This window comes from Pantherophis guttatus, chromosome 2 (genome assembly GCF_059756535.1).
Source record: "Pantherophis guttatus breed Tessera chromosome 2, ASM5975653v1, whole genome shotgun sequence".
Lineage (NCBI taxonomy): Eukaryota > Metazoa > Chordata > Lepidosauria > Squamata > Colubridae > Pantherophis > Pantherophis guttatus.
The window spans coordinates 127,148,854-127,169,106 of NC_142064.1; the positions used below are offsets into that span (position 1 = coordinate 127,148,854).

The 20,253-nt window shown below is 43.7% G+C and overlaps 1 protein-coding gene across 1 annotated transcript; it reads left to right on the top strand.

The window, feature by feature from the left end:
• The first annotated feature begins 1,860 nt into the window (after nt 1-1,860).
• On the top strand, nt 1,861-18,446 carry IGFBP6 (insulin like growth factor binding protein 6). The gene is made up of 4 exons (XM_034419273.3): nt 1,861-3,535; nt 14,698-14,849; nt 15,689-15,808; nt 17,476-18,446. The coding sequence occupies exons 1-4, from the start codon at nt 3,142-3,144 to the stop codon at nt 17,587-17,589; spliced, it is 780 nt and encodes a 259-aa protein (XP_034275164.2). The 5' UTR covers nt 1,861-3,141; the 3' UTR covers nt 17,590-18,446.
• The last annotated feature ends 1,807 nt before the right edge of the window (nt 18,447-20,253 follow it).

Consider the following 20,253-nt stretch of genomic DNA (forward strand, 5'->3'; position numbering starts at 1 on the left):
ATGTTTGGAATTTTTAAGGAACACAGTGAGACTTGTAAGCCTCTGCAAACTTAATGGCACCTTTTCCCTTCCCATCCCTTAACCTCTTAAAAAAATTCTCAGAAATCCCAAGGGATTGGAGTAAAGTAGCCCTCCCTACTTTAATGCAGCTCCAGGGTAGTAAATGGGATGCCAGAGGTAACATTTACCTCCCCCCCCAGCTTCCCTCCTGTTATACAGAAACTAATATGTAAAGTAAATTAGTTGACTGAGCTAACCCTATGTTTAATCTGTAATGTGCAACTACACACAGCCCCAATTTAAGTGTATTGTTTTCGTTCACAAAACTCCCTGTGCCACCAAAGAAGTCAGCCTAGTTATCAAATTGGTTTGTATAACACATCTGATTATGCCAAACATTTCAAGCACCAGGCCCAAATAATAAACCCCATCGTGGTTTGTTTTGGCATAATATGTTGCGCGCAAACCCAGCCAATGTGGTTTGGAAGCTCTAGTTTGTAACTTAAGTGTGTTGTATAAAACTAGCCAGTTGCACTTTATTGAATAAACCATGTGTAAACAAATTCAGGTTTTGGACAACGTGTGGCCTCCTCACCAGCTAATTAAAAGTAGCTTGCTTTGCCCTTCTCCTGGGAGGCTGAAAAATATAGAAGAGGGGATTGGAAGAGTCATCTCATTTTACCTGCCCCCTCATGGTTGGCTGAGGCCTTGCAAGTCAGATCTGGTAACCTACCGTAATTCTATCCTCACTACAACCCTGTAAAGTAGTTCAAGCTTGGTTTAACAACTGCTCTCTACCTCCCTTTCCACTGAGTTAATCTTAACTCCCTGGGAATATTTTCAGAACTGTTTCTTTTATAAACAAACAAAAAAACCTGCACAATCGGCCAACAATTTCCTGGCCAAGGCCTGTTTGTTTTCCTCCCGCTGTTCCTTGGGACTCGGAGATGGGCTGTCTTCATTTCTCTCTGCCCCCCCCTCCTTGCCCTTCCTAGTCTTCGTTTTCGATCCAGGCAGAATGTTTGGAATGGTTAAAACTCCGTTGTGTAATCCAATTGCCCAGCTATTTCCCTTCTTGGACCATTGTTTTTTTTTAAAAAAAGAATAATAATAACCATATCATCACTTGGGTTGGTTTTGAAAAGTGACAAGACTTGTATGCTTGCTTGGCAGCCCCCCATCCCACCCCGGGAATGAAGAGAGCTGATGGGACTCCTGGTTTGCATCCCCCGACTTTTGAAGGAAGCAAACAATACGATTAGAACATGGATAGACCTTGCTTTTGAGCCAGTGAGAAGAAAGGGAACTTCAATAATATGAGGCCGCCCTAGTTGCAAAATTGTGTTCATGGCAAGCTTGTTCACAAAGTGATTGCAGTGGTGGGCATGGCTATCACAGGATATCCAGTTTACCAGAAGATGAAGATGGTGCAGGTGGGGGAAACCCCTCGAATTACACACCTCAACCTTGCAGGGTGCTATCACCCAAACTTACTTTTGTCCTTATTTCTTGGGCAACTGGGCACACTTCCAAACAAAGCATTGGCCTGCAGCAACCCTCCCATCCCCCACCCCCACCCCCCAATTTCTCCAGGGTTGATATGCAAATATTTTCCTGGCACTAGCATTTTGTCACTTGCCTAAAAAATGAAAGTCTGGAAGGCAGCAACTAAACTGATCTTGGCTGATCTTGTAAAATTAAGCAAGTCAGACCTGGTTAATACATGAGTGGAAAACTATCAGGAAATTCCAGGGCTGGAGACTAGACTAGACTGGGAAATCAGAAAAAGATCATGGAAGTGGCAAAGAATGCCCCTATTTCTGCCAAAAACAGCTACATTAACAGGTCAGTAAAGAGTGGAATTGATTTTAATTAATAGCAATGCCATCAATGTCCAGGAATCATGAACCTAGGATCTGTGTGAAAAGATCCACGGAATGGCAATACTAAATTATGTAGGTTGTCTCAGTTCCCACTGAATTTATCATTGTTTGCTATAGAAGTGCTATTGATGCTGTCTTGATATCTTTTGCACACTTTCTCAGAATTCAGTTGCCATTTTGGTAAACCTGGCTTTCCACTTGTCTTTTTCACAAACACCTGAATGCAGGAAACACATTGCTTGCAAGGAGAAAGTCAGGCTGCTATAAAAGGTAAAGAAGGAAGGAAGGTTTTTAAGAAAGAGTTCCTCCAGTTGCAAGGAATGAGGAGCTCAGCTGTCAGCAATTTATTCCCACTAATTGTGCCTAAAACCACAAACAAGCACATAGGTCTCAGGATGAGGCTTCTCCCTCCTCCCCCCCCCCATGTTTAAATTTTGTGTTATGAAGAAATCCAACTGGTGAAGCACTGGATTTGATTTGATTTGAGGCTCTGGATAATCTTTTCAGTGCAGCAAGATAAACTGAAATGGGATAGCAGTTTTTAAAATACTCTTCGATTCAAAGAAAACAGTTGAAATAAAATTCTGCATGCCTGGAATATTTCTTTTTTGGGGGGGAGCGTTAACCTTTATTTACTTATGAATAAAAACCCACCGCCCTGCAAACTGCGTTCATGATCCGGCCATGCAACGAGTTCCGAAAAACGAGTGGGGGGGGGGTTGTCTCTCGGTTTCAAAAAGCACGTTTGGGGAGACGACAGCATCACAATCACTTCTCAGCACCGCCACAACTCCGGGACGATCAGGCAGGGTTTTCGAATCGAGGGGTCTCTGTTCTTTACGTCGGCGTTCTTTAGGGTACCCCTGCCTTGCTTTCAACGGATCACCCCGAAATCCGCCCGGGGGGGGGGGAATTCAACAAAGTCTTACAATCCAGGAACGACGTTACACGACAAGAAGGCAGTTCTTCGTCCGGTGCAGCGCCTCCACCGAAAACTTCAGCTTTTGAACTCCACGGGGGAGTGGATCTCCTTGCTGGAATTGATCGGGTTGCTCACTTTCCGAAGAGCTGTCGAGGGGAAAGGCCGGTCGGCTTTTTTGGCAGCCCGCAGCCACACCCTGCCGGCTGGCGGCCGTCCAACCGGGCTGGCTACACCTGGCGCGGAAGGAGGCCGGCGAGCCGTGGGCAGGACGCGGCATTTAAGACGCGCTCGGCTGCAGCGCGCTGTTTCCGAGCGCTCAGCCCGGATCGGTGCACGATGCTCCTCGCTCGCTGCCTGGGGACGGCGCTCCTGCTTTTGCTGGCCCCGACGACGGGATGCGGGGCGGCCGTGGCTGCTGTTGCTGCTGTGTCGGAGCCCGACGGCGACATCGGGCCCGCTTGCCCTTCTTCTTCTTCTTCTCCGGCCGGCTGCGATTCCCCCGAGAGCGACCGTAAAGCGACTTGCGACGACGAGAAAGCCTGCGGAGTCCGGGAGGAAGGCGAATCCTGCGGCGTCTATACACCCAGCTGCGCCCTCGGGCTGCGCTGCGTCCCTCGGCCAGGCGAGCGCACGCCTTTGCAAGCCCTGTTGCGCGGGAAGGGCATCTGCTCGGCTCCGCAACCCAAGAGAGGAGGCGGCAAGAACCAGACGGAGATGGAGCCCGTTGCAGGTAAGGGCGGTGGTGGTGGTGGTGGTGGTGGTGGTGGGGCGCCCCGAGGGCTCGCAAATCCGCGATGGGCCGGTTTTGGTAAACCTCCGGAGGGGGAAGGAAAAAAAGAAAAAGAAAAAAAAAACCCTCTAACGGGCTGCGGTGAGATTTGCCAGCGGAATGATTTAATAGAGTGGGAAGAAACAATGGAAAAAGAATAGTTTTTGTGCTTAACCCGAAGCAAAAAGAACTCGTAGGGCCAATTCAGATGCAACAGCTGTATTATTACTGTTATGCAGCCCGGCGATGGTTGGTAGTGAGGAAATGGCTCCAGCTTGGAATAAAGAGCGCTTTTACTCGAAAGGAAGACCCCAGTGAACGCAGCCGGATTGGGGATTTGCTACTGAATAATAGGGAATTGGGGTTTGCATTGCTGAGGTAAAATACGGTGGGCTGGGCTGTTGTATTCCAACTCTCAGGGTGCCTTCGCTCCAAACCCTACCGCCCCCCAGTTATATTTTTCTGATTTTACTTTATACATAATAAAAGAAACATGAATCGCAACGGTTTTACGACGAGCCACGTGAGGGATTACCGCCTATGTTTTTTTTTAAAGGTGTAATAATCGTGCGACTGGACTTTTAAAAGTTCTCGGGTTTATCTTCCCAGTCTTTTATTTATGCTTCTTTGGGTTCAGAAAAGGAACTAACTAGCACTCCTTCAGACCAGACTCGGCGCCGAAGTTCATGTTTCTTGAGGACTAGAAGCTTCTCGGGTTCCCCTGGGTTCTCTTCGCGTCAGTGTCGTGGTTCTGCTCTGAACAAGGGGAAATTGAGTTCTGATATTTTGAAATTGAGTGAAATAATTGCTTTTGGGGGCTCCCTCCCTTGCCCAATAGGAATCTCCCCTGGATGTAGAAGATTAAAGGCAATGGGTTTTTTGTACAGACAGAGAGGAATCTTTTAGTTTCTGAGGTGGGTGGGTGGACATTATTATTTATTTAAAGAATACAGAATAACATTTGAACCTTGGAGGTCGTCTAGTAGCCCAACCCCCTGCCCAAGTAGGAGACTCCCTATACCTATACCATTTGGGACAAATGGCTGTCCAATCTCTTCTTTAAAAGAGATTTAGATTTATTTAAGAGATTTAAATAAGATATTTCTTTATTTCAATTTAGCTCCAGTATTAAGCAACTGTAGATTCTTGGAGATACTTGCCTTTTTCTTTAAAAAAACGAGTACCACATTCATTGCCAAGCCTGCATGAGGGTGATAGGGATTATTATTTTCTTTTTGATAGCACATCATCCTCTCCTGTGTTAAGAACCTATCCTGTCCTATAATGGCAGCCTTCCTCAACCTGGTGCCCCTGGGCTGCACCCAGCTGATATTCCCAGCCCCCCTTGAGTAACAATCCCAGCTCATCTGACAGCTGTGGCAAAGGCGGCTTTAAGAGGATCCCAGCCATTAAATTCATGGGAGGATCCTTGAAAAGGGTGTGTGTGTGTGTGTGTGTGTGTGTGTGTGTGTGTGTGGTTTTGCACTTCTGAAATGCAAGTATCCACTAGCTTGTGGTGGACAGAAGCGCACTCTGGGAAAGGGAGGGATCAGATTTGATCTTGGTTAATGCAAGTAGAGACTGGATCTGCCATTACTTGTCTTGTCCCTCTTTTATTGGCTTTTGTTTATGCCTAGAAATTATAGATCCTGCCACCATCCCCTGTGCTCTAGTGTGCTGGTACTGGTCTGGGGCAAACGGACCATATGGCACCTTGCCTAGCTAATGTGAGGATGCATCCTCAGAGGCTGATATTGGTTGTGACTTCAATTGCATGGAAGGAGGTGTAGACTGAAAACGGGCAACTGTGGAGTAAATGAACTTTGCTTCCTTATCAGTAAGCTGAAAATGAGCTATGCCACCAAGTGATGGCTGGCTGTTTGGCTATGCCCATAGATTCATACTTCAGCAGGAAAATAGGGCTAATAAAAGTTTACATGAAGAATCTTTTTCTAAAATTTTAAAAATCAAGAGAGGAGCAGTGGGCAAAAGAACTTAAAATTCCTGAACTGGTGTTTCCATTTTGGAAGAGAATAATGCAAAGAAACAGCCCAATGTTCAGGCAGTTGTATCTACCACAATTAAATCTTCTTAAATGGCTCTAAATCACCTTAAATGGCAAAGATGCTCCTAAATAAAAACAGTTTGCCTGATACAGAAAGATGGTAGAAGGAAGAGTGGCCACTGCTGGTGTTTTGGTGGCAAAGGCTTGTTTTAAACTAACTGCCTCAATCTAAAATATTTTATTTATGCTAAACTTCAGATCTCATCATAGTCTATCTATCTAGTCATGAATAGTGTATGGATGGTGGAGTCCCGCACAATTGAAGAACTGTGGATTGAAAAAGACTACTCGCAATGATTTTTAATGATCCTATAGCAGCAGTAGTATAGGCAGTCCTCCAATTTACGGCCACAGTTGAGCCCCAAATCTCTTTTGCAAAGCGAGACATTTTTTAAGTGAATTTTGCCCCATTTTATGACTTCTCTTGCCACATTTGTTAAGTGAATTACTGCAGTTTGATCAGTTAGTAACCCAATTGTTAAGTGAATCTGGCTTCCCCATTGACTTTGCTTTGGCAGAAGGTTCCAAACAGGGATGACCGGATCTTGGGACACAGCGATGGTCATAAACATGCCAAGCATCTGAATTTTGATCACACGATCATGGGGACGCTGGAATGGTTGCAACTGTGAAAAGCGGTCATAGGTCACTTTTTCAATGCCTTTGTAACTAAGTGAACTTTTGTAAGTGAAGGACTACCTATATAGGGTAAACTCCCAAACCTCTCGTATTCATTCTGGAATTCTTGTGCTGTTTGAGGCTACCACTCCTGTCAATCAGTGACCTTAAGCGTGTTGCCTAAGGCTGTGGTTCCCCTTCCTCGCCCCATAATGCAAAGGCTCCCAGGTTAAGCTTGCAGAGCAGATCTGGCCCATTGCTGAATTCCATCCCTCATAGGGATTCCTTCTTCTTCATCTTTCTTAAGAAGTTAAGTGTTTCAAAGCATGAATTCGGCTAGCAACCCATCAGAAGCATGCACCTTTCTGTGCGTCTTCCTTGACTTACTGAATCCAGCTTTCCTAAGAAATGAGTTTTGAAAGTGGTCAGCTTGGACCACCGTATTGGGAAGAAACCTAGGATTTTCTAGTCAGCTGGCCCAATTGACATGGTTGAGAGGATCCTCAATTATCTTTCTTTTCCCCTGTTGAGTGGTTTATTTAGAAAAAGATTCCCTCACCCCTACTTCAAAACTTAACTTCAAGCAATGAGATTTCTGTTCTTGGTTGAGGCTGCTGGGATCAGGGCTGTGAGTGAACTCTGCATCTGGGAAAAACCAATGCTATTTTTCTTGAGCTGTGGAACAAACTGTCTCTCTTGTTTGCTAGGATTTATGAGTTATTCAGAGCAATATAGAAACAGAGTCCAAGGCAGTTTCCTTAGCAAAAGTATAATAACCAAAGCATCTTTTTTTTTTTAAAGGAAAAAAGCCCTTGTTTTATTCCCAGGCAATTTGTGACTATGTTCTTTCACTTCCCCAGCTGTGGAATCAACTCAAGACCTTCTCCTTCATGCCCATCACTCTACGATGCACCAGAGAACAGTTTCATCACCAGTCTGAAAGTTCAGCAAGGGCTTAGTGGTAAACATAGTCCAGAAAATAGATTGATCCCAGATGATTCAGAACTTTAATGGTTATTACTTTTCATGCAACCATCCTAAACAATGCTACTGCCTCACAATCATGTTACTATATGGATGCTGTAATGCTCGTAAGTGCGAGGACCGGTCATCATTTTTTTCCAGCAGAGTTATAACTCTGAACAGTTGCTAAATGAATGATTGTATGTCAAAGACTACCTGTACTGCACGACTGTTTTGTCCCTGCCATCAACCTGACAGGTGTACCTTTATAGATGGCCGTGTTGATTTGCGCTATTTAAAAAAAATCATTTATTTCTAGAACCAGCATTCTTTCATCCTCTTGTCTCCTTATGCGCCTTATCTCTTAAAATTCCAAAATGGTACATTGGAAATCAGAAAGAATTCTCATTCCACAGTTTCTTAATGCCAGTAGGGTTCTGGTATGCCAACCTTAATAGTTCCAAGCAAAAAATACTGTGTCTTTGTTTTATTTATAGATGCTTCATTGGCTTTAGTGAGTAGCTTCAGAGGTTAGAAGAATTAACATAAATACATGAAAATTAAATTACCAGGGTACCACTGTCTAACTGAGATGGGAAAAGAACTCGGTTTCCTTTTTGCGGTCTTTGACAACTAGTTGCTGAAATTCTAATTTTGTTCGAAATGACTTCATGGAATAAAAGCCAGGAATAGTGGATGCAGGAGCCAGCTGCTGGCCAGGCATGGCAACCTGCCATTTTGCTAATGTCCCTGTAAGATGGGATGAATTCTCGTAGACTTATGCCCTGTCACTAAGAAAGAGAAATAATAAAGCCAGCGCCTTGGAATGGAATATTATGGCACTAATATTCTCTGGATTCCCCAGACTTCTAGATTAAATAAAGGCTACCAATTCTGGAGAAAAGAGCTCATGTGAAAACATGAGAAAGCATTCACAGATTCCAGTGCAATGCTGTCATGGCATCTTTTAGTTCTGTTAGTATCTTCTATCAGTTCTTTGCCTGACTGCATGATTGCGTTTGTGCAGATTGCCTTCTATAATTCACCTTTTCTATCATTCAAATGTTTGCACATTAACAGATGAGTGTTTTTGACTATAACCGACATCTTTAAAGAAAGAAACTTATTTCTTAGAAGTGTTTTTGTTCTAGCTTGCTGTTTTCCTTCTTCCTTCAAATTGGAAGACAGAGTGCTCTGAGCTGATATTTTCTGGGTAGGTTAGGGCCAGAATACTGGAGTGAGTTTTAATTTTCTTACATCTAGAGAGCCCAGGTTGGGAAGGGCTGCCCTCAGCCTCTTAATTTGGAGGTTGTAAGGAAAGCCAGCAGTGCTAATAGAACCTGTGGTCAGCAAGTCATGCAAATGATGCACCTAATGATACATTTTTATCCTCAATTAAATTTAGGATATTTTTAGGATTTTTCAGGTGTGGGAAGAGATTGTACTTTGAGCTGTGTATTATTCGGAGTAAATATACAGTACGTTTTAAATGAGCCGAAAGTTATCTTCTGGAATATTTTTTGTAAATCCATCGGAATGCTACCCTCACGTCTTTAAAGCTTCTAGCTTTTGTTAGTGCGGGAAGATTCTTTAAAAGCTATTTTGTATGTGAGGTGCTCAGAAAGTTTATTGAATGGTTATCTCAGTGGATTGATACACATTCAGCATTAGTTTGTCCCCCTTCCCCACAAAACGCAGTGACAATTAGAAAAGTCCCATTCATTCCATTAGACCAAGCTCCTGAGGTATAAGCAGGGGTGCTATTTAGCAGGTTCTGAGAGGTTCTGGAGAACCGGTAGCGGAAATTTTGAGTAGTTCAGAGAATCCGCAAATACCACCTCTGGCTGGCCCGAGAGTGGGGTGGGAATGGAGATTTTGCAATATCCTTCCCCTGGAGTGGAGTGGGAATGGAGATTTTGCAGTATCCTCCCCCTGCTATGCCCACCAAGCCACGCCCACAGAACCGCTAGTAAAAAAAATTGAATTTCACCACTGGGTATAAGTAATAATTTCTAGTGTTCCTAATTAATCTAACAAGTTTCTTTACTTGTAGAATCTGAGTTGCATTACTTTCATGAAATTGCTGCAAGGATGTTATAATCAACAAAGTACAAACCCTCTTTCAGTCTTGCAGTGGTCAATCACTGCCATTTTCTTCTGGAAATACAGGTAGTCCTCAACTTACAACAGTTCATTTAGTGACTGAAGTCACAATGGCATTTTTAAAAAAGTGACTTATGACTGTTTTTCACACTTAATGACTATTGCAGCATCCCCATGGTCACAGGATCAAAATTCAGACGCGTGGGAACTGATTCATATTTATGACCGTTGCTGTGTCCCAGGGCTCATAGGTTCTCCTTTTGCCCCCTTCTGACAAGCAAAGTTAGTTAAGAACCATGTGACTAACTTTAACAATTGCAGTGATTCGCTTAACAATTGTGGTAAAAAAATTCATAAAATGGGGCAAAAGTCACTTACCAAATGTCTCACTTCGCAACGTTTCTTTGGAATGGAATGGGAGAAAATCTGCAGATGGTGTTCATTATTAGATGGACAACTTAACTTGGTTAAGTTAAACCAAGCCTCTTCCTTCCCAAAGCTTGCTTGGGTGACGATTGTTCTTGGTTCCTTGGTTTTGAAAATAAGATCTTAATCATGTCTGTCTTTAGTCAAATCTATTTCCATCAAAGACAAAGCGAGACAGATCCTTTGCTTGGGGGAAACCTAGATAATTCCCAGGAGTGAATCTTTAAATAAGTAAATAATGTACTTGCTATACAACGCAGGGAGTTTCTAGGCTGCCTTCAGAATCTGCAAGTAGGCAATCTAGGGTGGCGATCAGATAATATGTATCCAGTAGGTGCGCAGGATTACATCTCCATGTACTAGATCAGGGGTTGACAACCTTAAACACTCAAAGAGCCACAAAGGTCCTAACCAGAAGCCCCCGTTCAATTCTGGAGCTGACCGGAAGTCCGGTTCCCCCATCATAGTCTCCCCCTAGCACAGTGTCCTTTTTCCTCTGCTGACCGGAAGTCTGGTTCCCCCACCATAGAGTCTCCTCCTAGCACGGCGTCCTTTTTCTCTGCCGATTGGAAGTCAGTTCCCCCACCATAGTCTCCTCCTAGCGTGGCATCCCTTTTCCTCTACCTATAGCCGAAACCCCTATCAATTGTGGAGCTGACCAGCAACAGGGAGCCGCAGCAGAGGGATGAAAGAGCCACATGCGGTTCCAGAGCCGTGGGTTGCTGACTCCTGCACTAGATATTTGTGTACAAGAATTTACGATTGAACTAACAGCGTTGGAAATAGTTCCATTGGCCGGCATGAAAAATCCCCAAATGAGGAATATCTGTTGTGAGAAAACCTTTTGATGCTTTCTTATAAAGAATACTAGCGCTTGAGGTCTCTTTAACCTGTCAACAACTTAGGTAATTTAGAAAGCAGGAAAAGAACATAACTTTGAATATAACATTTTACTACGTTTGAGTTGGGGAGCAGTTCTATGCACCATCTGGAGATTCTGGCTGTCAGAATCTCTTATCAAAATCTGGTTTTTGAATTATTCTAAGATCTGAAGTGAATGTTCAGCTATCTAGAAATTCCTAGGCTGCTCTTGGTGTTTGGTGCTAGGCTGGTGGCGGCATTAATTGGTTGAGAGACCCTGAATTGTGGAGAGAGGCCTAAGGGAGGCCATAATTGGGTTAATTGTAGATGTGGAAAGAACAGGTAATTTTCATGAAGGTGGTGGCTCCTGTAAAAAGCAGAAGCCACATAAAGAAAGATTGATGATTGATTTTGAAAACGAACCAGATTTGCTGGTGACTGCAGAGAAACAGACTCCAGGAAAAATATCACACTATAGATACCATGTTTTCCCAAAAATACGACCTATCCCAAAAGTAAGTCCCAGCTTGATTTTTACATGTGCACCCAATATAAGCCCTACCCCCAAAATAAGCCCTAATTAAGACTCCGCCTATTCCAGGTTGCACAGGCTGGGGCGAGGTGCATGGGTAAAAATTAAGCTAGGTTGGGGATGGAGCTGCCCTACTTATCAGGCCTCGCACACCCCAACATCTGCTCGCCTTGCAGGCCACTTCTTCTGTGGCTGCTTGCGTGCATCGCCCCCAACCTCCATTTTGCTGTCAAACGCCTTCCAGAAAGTCCTTTGCAACCGAGAAATGGGCTCGATCAATCCAGAGTGTTATCAGCTGCAGAAGGCTTTCCAGAAGGCCTCTGATGGCAAAACGTAAGCCAAGGGGCATCGCACATGTCAATTCGGAGCCCGTTTCTCAGCTGCAGACGCCTTTCCGGAAGGCCTCTGATGGCAAAATGGAGGCTGGGGGCGATATGTATGAGTGGCTGTAGAAGAAGTGGGCAGCAGCAGGCTCCTGCTGGGCGGGATTGCTACCGCAAGGTGAGTCAATAATTAGACATCCCCGAAAATAAGACCTGGTACCTTTTTTGGTGGTAAAAAAAACATAAGATCAGGTCTTATTTTCAGGGAAACATGGTAGTCCTTGACTTATGATGGAGATTCCAATTTCAATTGTGGTCATAAGTCAGTGTAGTTGTAAAGCAAGTGACTACCCAATTTTATGACCATTTTTATTATCATTTGTTAAATAAATCACATGGTCATTAAGTGAATCCAGCCTTCCCAATTGACTTTCCTTGTCAGAAGCTGGCTGGGAAGCTCACAAATTGTGATCACTTAACTACCAGCTGCTGCAACCATCATCAGTGTGAACCAGTTGCCCAATGACCAAATTGTGATCATGTGACTGTCAGGGTGGTGCGACTGTTGTGACTTCAAGGACGATTTGCAAGTCCCTTTTTCAAAAGCCATTGTATCTTCAAACGATCGTTCAACAAAAGTTCATAAGTTATAAGTTAAGGACTATTTGTAAGGTATTCCCCATAGGTGAGGCAATAGAGCAGCGGCTTGGAATGCTACTGGAGGCTCCATTCTAAGCTTTGAGTCATGTGACCCAGAGTGGAATGTATAACGCTTGCAGCTTGTTCAGCAACAACAAATTCATATGCTTGGCCTGCGTTTACGACCACATGATGCACTTATCTAACCCTAACCCTCAGTGATAAAATCCAAATATTTTTACTACTGTTTCTGTGGGCGTGGCTTGGTGGGCGTGGCAGGGGAAGGATACTGCAAAATCCCCATTCCTACCCCACTCCTAGGGGAAGGATACTGCAAAATATCCATTCCCACCCCACTCTGAGGCCAGCCAGCGGTAGTATTTGCCAGTTCTCCCAACTACTCAAAATTTCCGCTACCAGAACCTGCTGGATTTCACCCCTGCTAACCAGAAGTGGGTTTCAGCAGGTTCTGACCGGTTCTGGAGAACCGGTAGCGGAAATTTTGAGTAGTTTGGAGAACCGGTAGTAAAAATTCTGACTGGCCCTGCCCCCATCTATTCTCTGCCTCCTAAGATTTCCCAAATATCCTTCCCCTGGAGTGGGGTGGGAATGGAGATTTTACAATATCCTTCCCCTGCCACGCCCACCAAGCCATGCCAACAGAACCGGTAGTAAAAAAATTTGAAACCCACCACTGCTGCTAACCCTAATCCCCCTCCACCCCCAATCTCCATCCTGCTCTGTCTTTTTGGCCATCCTGCTGTGCCACCCTGCACCACTACCACTCCCTTACAAAACCTTCGATATCTTCTTCCTCCCGCTGCTGTTAAGGCAACTGTTGGTCAGTGTGCACCCTTGTGAAGTCCTGCAACTCTAGCAGCTGCTTTGCAAAGGGCCAGGGCCAGGCATATCCCATCAGCAGCAGGAGGAAGACGGCAGCAAAAGTTGGCTAGGGGCAGCGAAAAGTAGGGTGACTAAAAGGGCAGAAATAACGGTACAGATAGGTGGGTGGGGGAGTGCGGTAGGACAGAAGAGGTGATGGCGCAGTCCTGGCCTAATGACCACATCCAGGACTTACCAGAATTGCCGTTACTCAGTGGTGAGGTCACTTGATGTTTCACCTAACGACTGCAGCAATTACAATTATGGCCCCCATTAAGACTGTTAAATGAGGACTTCCTGTATGTGGAGAGGAGCCAGTGTGATCTATTGGCTAAGACATCAGGCTAGAAATCATGAGTTCTAGTCCGCCTTAGTCTTAGTCATAAAGTCATGAAGGGTGACCTTGGACCAGTCGTTTTCTCTCAGCCCTCGAAAAGGTGCACTAGCAAACCATTTCTGAAAAACCTTGCTAAGAAAACTGCAGGGACTTGTCAGGCAGTCTGCAAGAATCAGACATGATTAGCTGATTAAATGGAAAGATAAAAACCCTGTATGTACACAAACTGATAGGAATTTCCTCCCCCTTTCCTAGAGGTACATAAATAAACAAGACACATGCATACACCTTGATTTAGATTCATTCTCCCCCTCTTTTTCTCTTTCTCCCTCCCTCCCTCTCTCTCTCTCCCTCCCTCCTTCTCCCTCTCCCTCCCTCTTTCTCACACACTCACATCCTCATTAGACCCTGTGGAGAAAGTACTGCATATAACGCACTGCAGCTACATCTTGTGGCCACTGCTGGTAACAACACCGAAATTAATTTTTATCTTATTTTTTATAACCCAAGGGAATGATATAAAGCTGTGATAGCGAACCTATGGCACGCGGAGCCATATCAGTGGGCACATGAGCTCAGCTCCGGCGCGCATGTGCACACTGGCCAGCTGATTTTCGGGCCTTCTGGGCCCACCAGAAGTCAGGAAACAAGCTGTTTCCAGCCTCTGGAGGGCCTCCGGGGGGGGGTGAGGCCCGTTTTTTGCTCTCCCCAGAATCCAGAGCCTTTCTAGGAGCCTGGGGAGGCCGGAAACGACCCATTTCCCAACTGGGGAGAGCAAAAAACGGGCCTACCTGGCCCACTGTGCCATTGCGTGCCAAAAGTAGGGGGGAGCACAAGGGTGGGAAGTTGTGCGCGCATTCACGGGGGGCATGTAGAATTATGGATATGGGCACGTGTGCGTGCGACCCCCCCCCCCTGCACTCCCCCAGCTTTTGGCACGCGAAAGGTTAGCCATCACTGATATAAAGGGAGAAATAATATAAAGGGAGTTGGAATGCTGCCTTTGCATCAGCAATATGTATTTACTTATTTACTTTCACTAACACACTATTTATTTAATTCTGTGGATCAAGGGTGGTTTACAAACATTAAGAATACATCATTCACAAAACAACAGAAGTTTGAGTGGAGTTGGTGACATGCAAATTCAATTAAAATACAAAAGAAGCATACATTAAACTAACTGGGCAGTCCCCAAAGGATTAGAAGCCATTTATGAACTTCTCCTGAAAGGTGGTGCAAAATTGTTTTTCTATACCAATTGTGAAAAAATCCTGAAGTGCTGTAGTGAAGAGAGACCTGAAGTTGAATAGTTTTGCTGTTGACTTTAAGAAAAAAAGAGGGGAAAGTTGAATTCTGTTTCTGTTTCTCTAGGTGATGGCAGAAGGGAAAATTACCAGACAGATAATCCAACTCCAGAACCTCTCCTCCTTCAGATCCAAGACCCTTTGCCAGATGTCGTGGTGGACAAATCCCAGATACAACAGGACCCCCTAAATAATGGTATTAAACAGGAATTGGATATGGTGAGTGAAATGAGAGGCCTGATCTTGGGCACCAAGCCCTGGAAGAGAATAAATGGGGCTGCCTTTGCCTTCTTCTCATGCCTTGCTCTTATGCATCTTGCTCTCTATAGCAGTGGTGAAATCCAATTTTTTTTACTACCGGTTCTGTGGGCATGGCTTGGTGGGCATGGCAAGGGAAGGATACTGCAAAATCTCCATTCCCACCCCACTGCAGGAGAAGAATACTGCAAAATCCCCATTCCCTCCCCACTCCTGGGTGAAGGATATTGCGAAATCCCCATTCCCACCCCACTCGGGGGCCAGCCAGAGGTAGTATTTGCCTGTTCTCCGAACTACTCAAAATTTCCGCTACCAGTTCTCCAGAACCTGTCAGAACCTGTTGGATTTCACCCCTGCTCTATAGTCTTTGCTTCCTAGCAGTGCTGAGACTTACGAAACTAAGAGTCCTGCACATCATTGCTTTGGGGGGGGTGGAATCTGCATCTCAGTTTCCCTCTCCCAATCTGCGTATTCAGCAAAGCATGTAGTTTTGTAATGCATGTGAGATTGCCAAGAGATGCTTCTGCTTTTTAAAGAGCCCCAAATACATTATAGTGAGTTAAAGGGCAGTATGCTAGGGAGAAAGAGTCATCACTTAACCACCCCAATGTGTGCATGCCCACTTGTCTGCCACATAACAGGGCCCAGTTCTGAATGGGCCACAACCTGGGGTTTGGGACTCCTGGCATAGAGTGCTGCTAACATTACCTAAACCCAAATGCTATTTTTAAGGCCTGCCCATCCCCATGCAGTGCAGTGGTTTTCTCCTTTCAATCACTAACTTGTTCTTCTTTTCACAGGGTCCCTGCCGCAGGCGTTTGGCAGCCATCTTGCAGGAGCTAAAAGCCCCCCTCTACATGAACGGCGAAGATATCTTCATTCCCAATTGTGACACCAAAGGCTTTTATAGGCGGAAGCAGGTATCTACTTTAAACACGGTTTAAAAAGCAAAGGAAGCTGTTCTGGGTCTTTGAGGGAAGACGTAGCCATGCAGGCAAAACTCAGCTTTGGGCTGGAATGTCAAAGAAATTCGTGCAGAGAGTGAGTTTCCCACTGGGGGAGAAAGGGTGGGGGAAAATTTTACAAAATGTCCAAAGCCCAATGAGCTTGCTGGTGCTCTATAGCTTGCATTTAAGTAGTAACAGAGAATTGATTTACCAGTCTTGCTCCCTTATACATTACGTTAAGTTATGGCTTGAAGTCTACTGGAGAAAGCCCCAATTCCTGGGTTCATCCATTCTGCAAACCCACTCTGGTGGCATTTATGGGAAAATTTAGCTCCCTCCTCTTCCTTTTTAGAAGTCCAACCCTGTTTATGCTTATACAGAAGTACATCCAGCTGAGTTCTATGACTCTGATTCAGTTGGAAGAACTCACAGGGATTGTCTTCCTTGCTGTATAGCGAGGCTCGGTAAGACCTACCAAATTCCAATTCTTCCAAACCTGGTTTCATTAGGACTGTCTAGATACAGTCATCTTGCTAAATCTCTTTCCTGACCCAACCATCTCCCTAAAGTACTAGCAAAAGCATCAGCAGTGGCTGGTGGGGCTGTGCAGGATGGGACTTAAAGAGCAGCAAGGGTATTCTCATTGAAGTGTCATGGCTTAAAATAGCATTTCTCAATTTCATCAAGTTGAGCTCCTAGCATGCCGGCTGGGGAATTCTGGGAGACAAAAGTCTACATCTTTTAAACTTGCTAAGGTTGAGAAACACGGATTTAGAAGATAAGTGTGAATATGCTGTAGATCAATCCTGTGCTCTTCAGTGATCATGGAAGGCTCTGTGGCTGTCTCTGCCTTAGTTCTTACAGTTTTCTTTGAAGAGTTCGAGATTAGAGAAATAGCTTCCTTTTTAAATATACTGTATTTTTCGGAGTATAAGACGCACCTTTTTCCCCCCTAAAAGAGGGTGAAAATTTAGGTGCGTCGTATACACCGAATGTAGCCCCGCCCATCTACTGGCCCCCACCCTTTGGCCTCTGCCTCCCAGCAGTTACCTCCTTGCAGCAAACAGCAAGAAGAAACAGCTCCTTTCAGCTTCAGCCTAATTAGCACAAGTTGATTGGATCAGCCTCCCGACTCTCAGCTGTTTTCCTCTCAGCTGTTTTGCGAGGGCCTCTGCTGCTTGCTGCAAGGAGGTAAATTGCTGGAGCAGATTTTTTTTCCCCTTGTGCTAATCAAGCTATGCTGAAAAACAAAAATAAAAGTAAAGCAGGCTGTTTGCTGTTTGCTGCAACGAGACAAAATTGCTGGGAGGCAGAGGCAGATTTCTTTTTCTTCGTTTCCTCACCAAAAAAGGTAGGTGCGTCTTATAGTCCGGTGCGTCTTATACTCTGAAAAATACAGTAGGTTAGCCATTGCGTATTTTTTGTTGCAGAAAGAGGCTTGCTTCAGCGGCAGCTATACTGAGCAGCAAATAAGGTTTATTATGATCTGCTTCAAATGAGTCATCTTATTATTTTTTTTTTACATGCAAAAGCATAACGTAAAGAAATCAGGTCTTCTACAGTGGGCATTGTTTCTCTGCTGTTCTAAATTTTCAAGGAAAGTCAATTTGCTGTTGAAAAGAGTCTTGTCTTCTCCATAGTGCCGGACCTCCAAAGGTCAGAAAAGAGGCCGATGCTGGTGTGTGGATAAGAGAGGCCATCAGTTGGAGGGGCTGGAAGAGAGCCCCCTCTGCCTGCTTGCTAACAATGACTGAGGATGCAGGAAGACCGGAGGCCGCCATGGTCCAACAGCAGAATTCTTGACTGAGGGGACTTCGTCTTATTAGAACAGTCATGGAAAATGTTTGCTTGTAATTTATTGCACAGTTGTTGCCTTGTTGGGATCCTGCCTTCGCTGGGATAACTTTGGAGCTCTTACGGTGTCTAATAATACTCTACAAAAGACTGGTCAGAGAAATAGCCGACTGGGGTCTTGTAACTGCATGACCGAAGAGGGGTGTTGAATAAGCTACAGGTAGTTGCATTACAGCAATAATGCTGGCACTTGAATCAATTATCTTATATCAGTAAAGATGCTTATACCAGTAAAGGAACAAGAATAGCCAGTTCCTGGAGGTGCAGTATGTATACTTGGGCTACCTTCTATACATTGTGTAGGGACATCAGGATTTATCTTATACATGCTTCCCAAAGAGATGTGTTTTGTGGAAGGGGTTTTAATAGCACAGTTGTAGTACTCATTAAGGGTGACATAGGCGGAAGTAAAATTTAGCCAAGTTTTTTAATGGCCAACATCTACAATTTAAGCAAGAAAATGAAAGTGGTACAGATACTGGAAATGAGATGTATGGAAGTTTTAGCTGTACCTTTAATGTTTTCCGCACTCTCCCTTCTGTTCTGTTTCATGGCTCTCCCCAGCATATCCTTTTAGAGTTATCTGGATGACAGGAAAACCTGAAGCTGCCTTCCCCGCAGGAAAGCAGTGGATGATGGATTGTCCCTATTTGCCAAAACGTGCTTTAATTTAATGTGTTTAAACAGATAGGTCTCTATTTCTATATGTTTTACTATACGTTTGGTTTCAATAAATTGGATGATTATGCCATTTTAATGATTTGCTGATACTTAAAATCCCCGATGTGAGAAAGCTAAAATTACTTCTTTTGGCGAGAGCTTTTTTAAACACCGTGTTGCATTCAAAATTTAATTTTCAGGGGCAAGTGGAATTAATAGTTCTTTGTAACTGAGATTGCTTACTTATAAAACATGAAGTAGCTGGTTAATAATTGAGAGGTTTAATTTACTTCTAAATGGGCTCTTTAAGATAAGAGGCTAGCAGTGTCCAGTGTTTTGCTGGGTAGAGTTTTGAAAACAAAGCTAGTGTAGAAAGATGAAATGGAAAAACAAAGATCCAAATTATGCAGCTGGTAAGAAGGGCAGGCTGTCCAAATGGATGCTGTCTTAAAGATCAGCACAACAGATCTGGCCTCCTGTATGTGAACAAAGCATTTGTTGTATCAGTCTCCTGGATGCTAGAAAATTTTGAGTTGGCATACAGTATTCATCTTAATAGCCATAGCCAGCACAAGTATTTAGGATACATGATTTGTGGGGGGAAAATCTAGCCCATTTGACAGGATAAATATTAAAAGCTTTATGGAGAAAATTACTGGAATATTGGGCAATAGTGTTGGATGATAAATTAATATGCAATTGTAATGAATTGGAAAGCTTGCCTAAAATGGAAAAATGATCTGGCTGACATCTTTGCTTCTGGCAGGGTTCATACCTATGGTTTATAAATCACAGTGGTTACTGTCACAACTAGCAAACCAAACCACATTATAATGAACATGTAAACACCATTATCTTCCGTTCTCTCCCATCCTCTTTAGATAAGACTTTGCTCTTTTTTTATTGCACTTAAAAAAAAACTAAATGCAATATACGACCATTTGATTCTCGTTGCAGTATTACAACTCTGATGATGTAGTTTTGGGCTGGTTTATACAGGAGCATCTATACAGGCTTACATCCATGTTGAACTGAAACTATAATTTATGATCAAATTAAGTGATAAATGATATAGCATAGCAGTCTCTGAATCACAGGATTTTTTTTACTGAATGCAAGACTTTTAACCTTTAATATTTTAAATGTGAACTTTATAATAACTGCTCAAGCACAAAATTTCCGAAGTCAGACTGTTGTTGAAATATAATAAGTGGATGAGCCTTGCCTCTTTTTCATTTTTTTATTGCTTTTAAAATAATGAAAGAAAAAAAAAACGGGGGAATGCAATAAATAAAAATACATGCATTGGAAAAGAAAATTTAAAAGTGAAAAAAATGCAACAAGAAAAAGAAAAGGTATCCTGCCCCTCTTAATTAAAAGCATACTGCATGGAAAGATACCTCGTCTGTAACTTTAAAAGCTATTGTACTTTATGTAGTTACCCAGTTCCAGCTAACAAAGAATTCTTACTTTAAGTTCACATTTATTGCTTGCATCCCAATAGCAAATATGAAAGGTGGACACAATTCCTGAACCAAATCATTTGACAGTGCCTGTTCTAAGCTAAACATTTTAAAATGAACAGTAATCTCAGTCAACTAATCCTAAAAAGCCAGACCGTTCATCTTTATCATCCATAACTTCCTTTTATGTTGGAATTAAGAGAGGGGGAGAAATGAGGAGGCAATTTGACTACAAGGACTGAAATTTGCAAATCTTTTGGCTTCAGAGGCATAAAGGGGGGGCAGGGAGCCATACAGAAGCTTTTTGAATTTAGGAAGTTGGGGAGATGTTTCTGGCATTGCAGAGGGTTCATTTAACAAAGAGTTCAAGACAAGACTTTCATGCATGTAGAATAAATCAGCTGAAATCTGGAACATTGGTAGTAAAGTGGACTAAGGCAC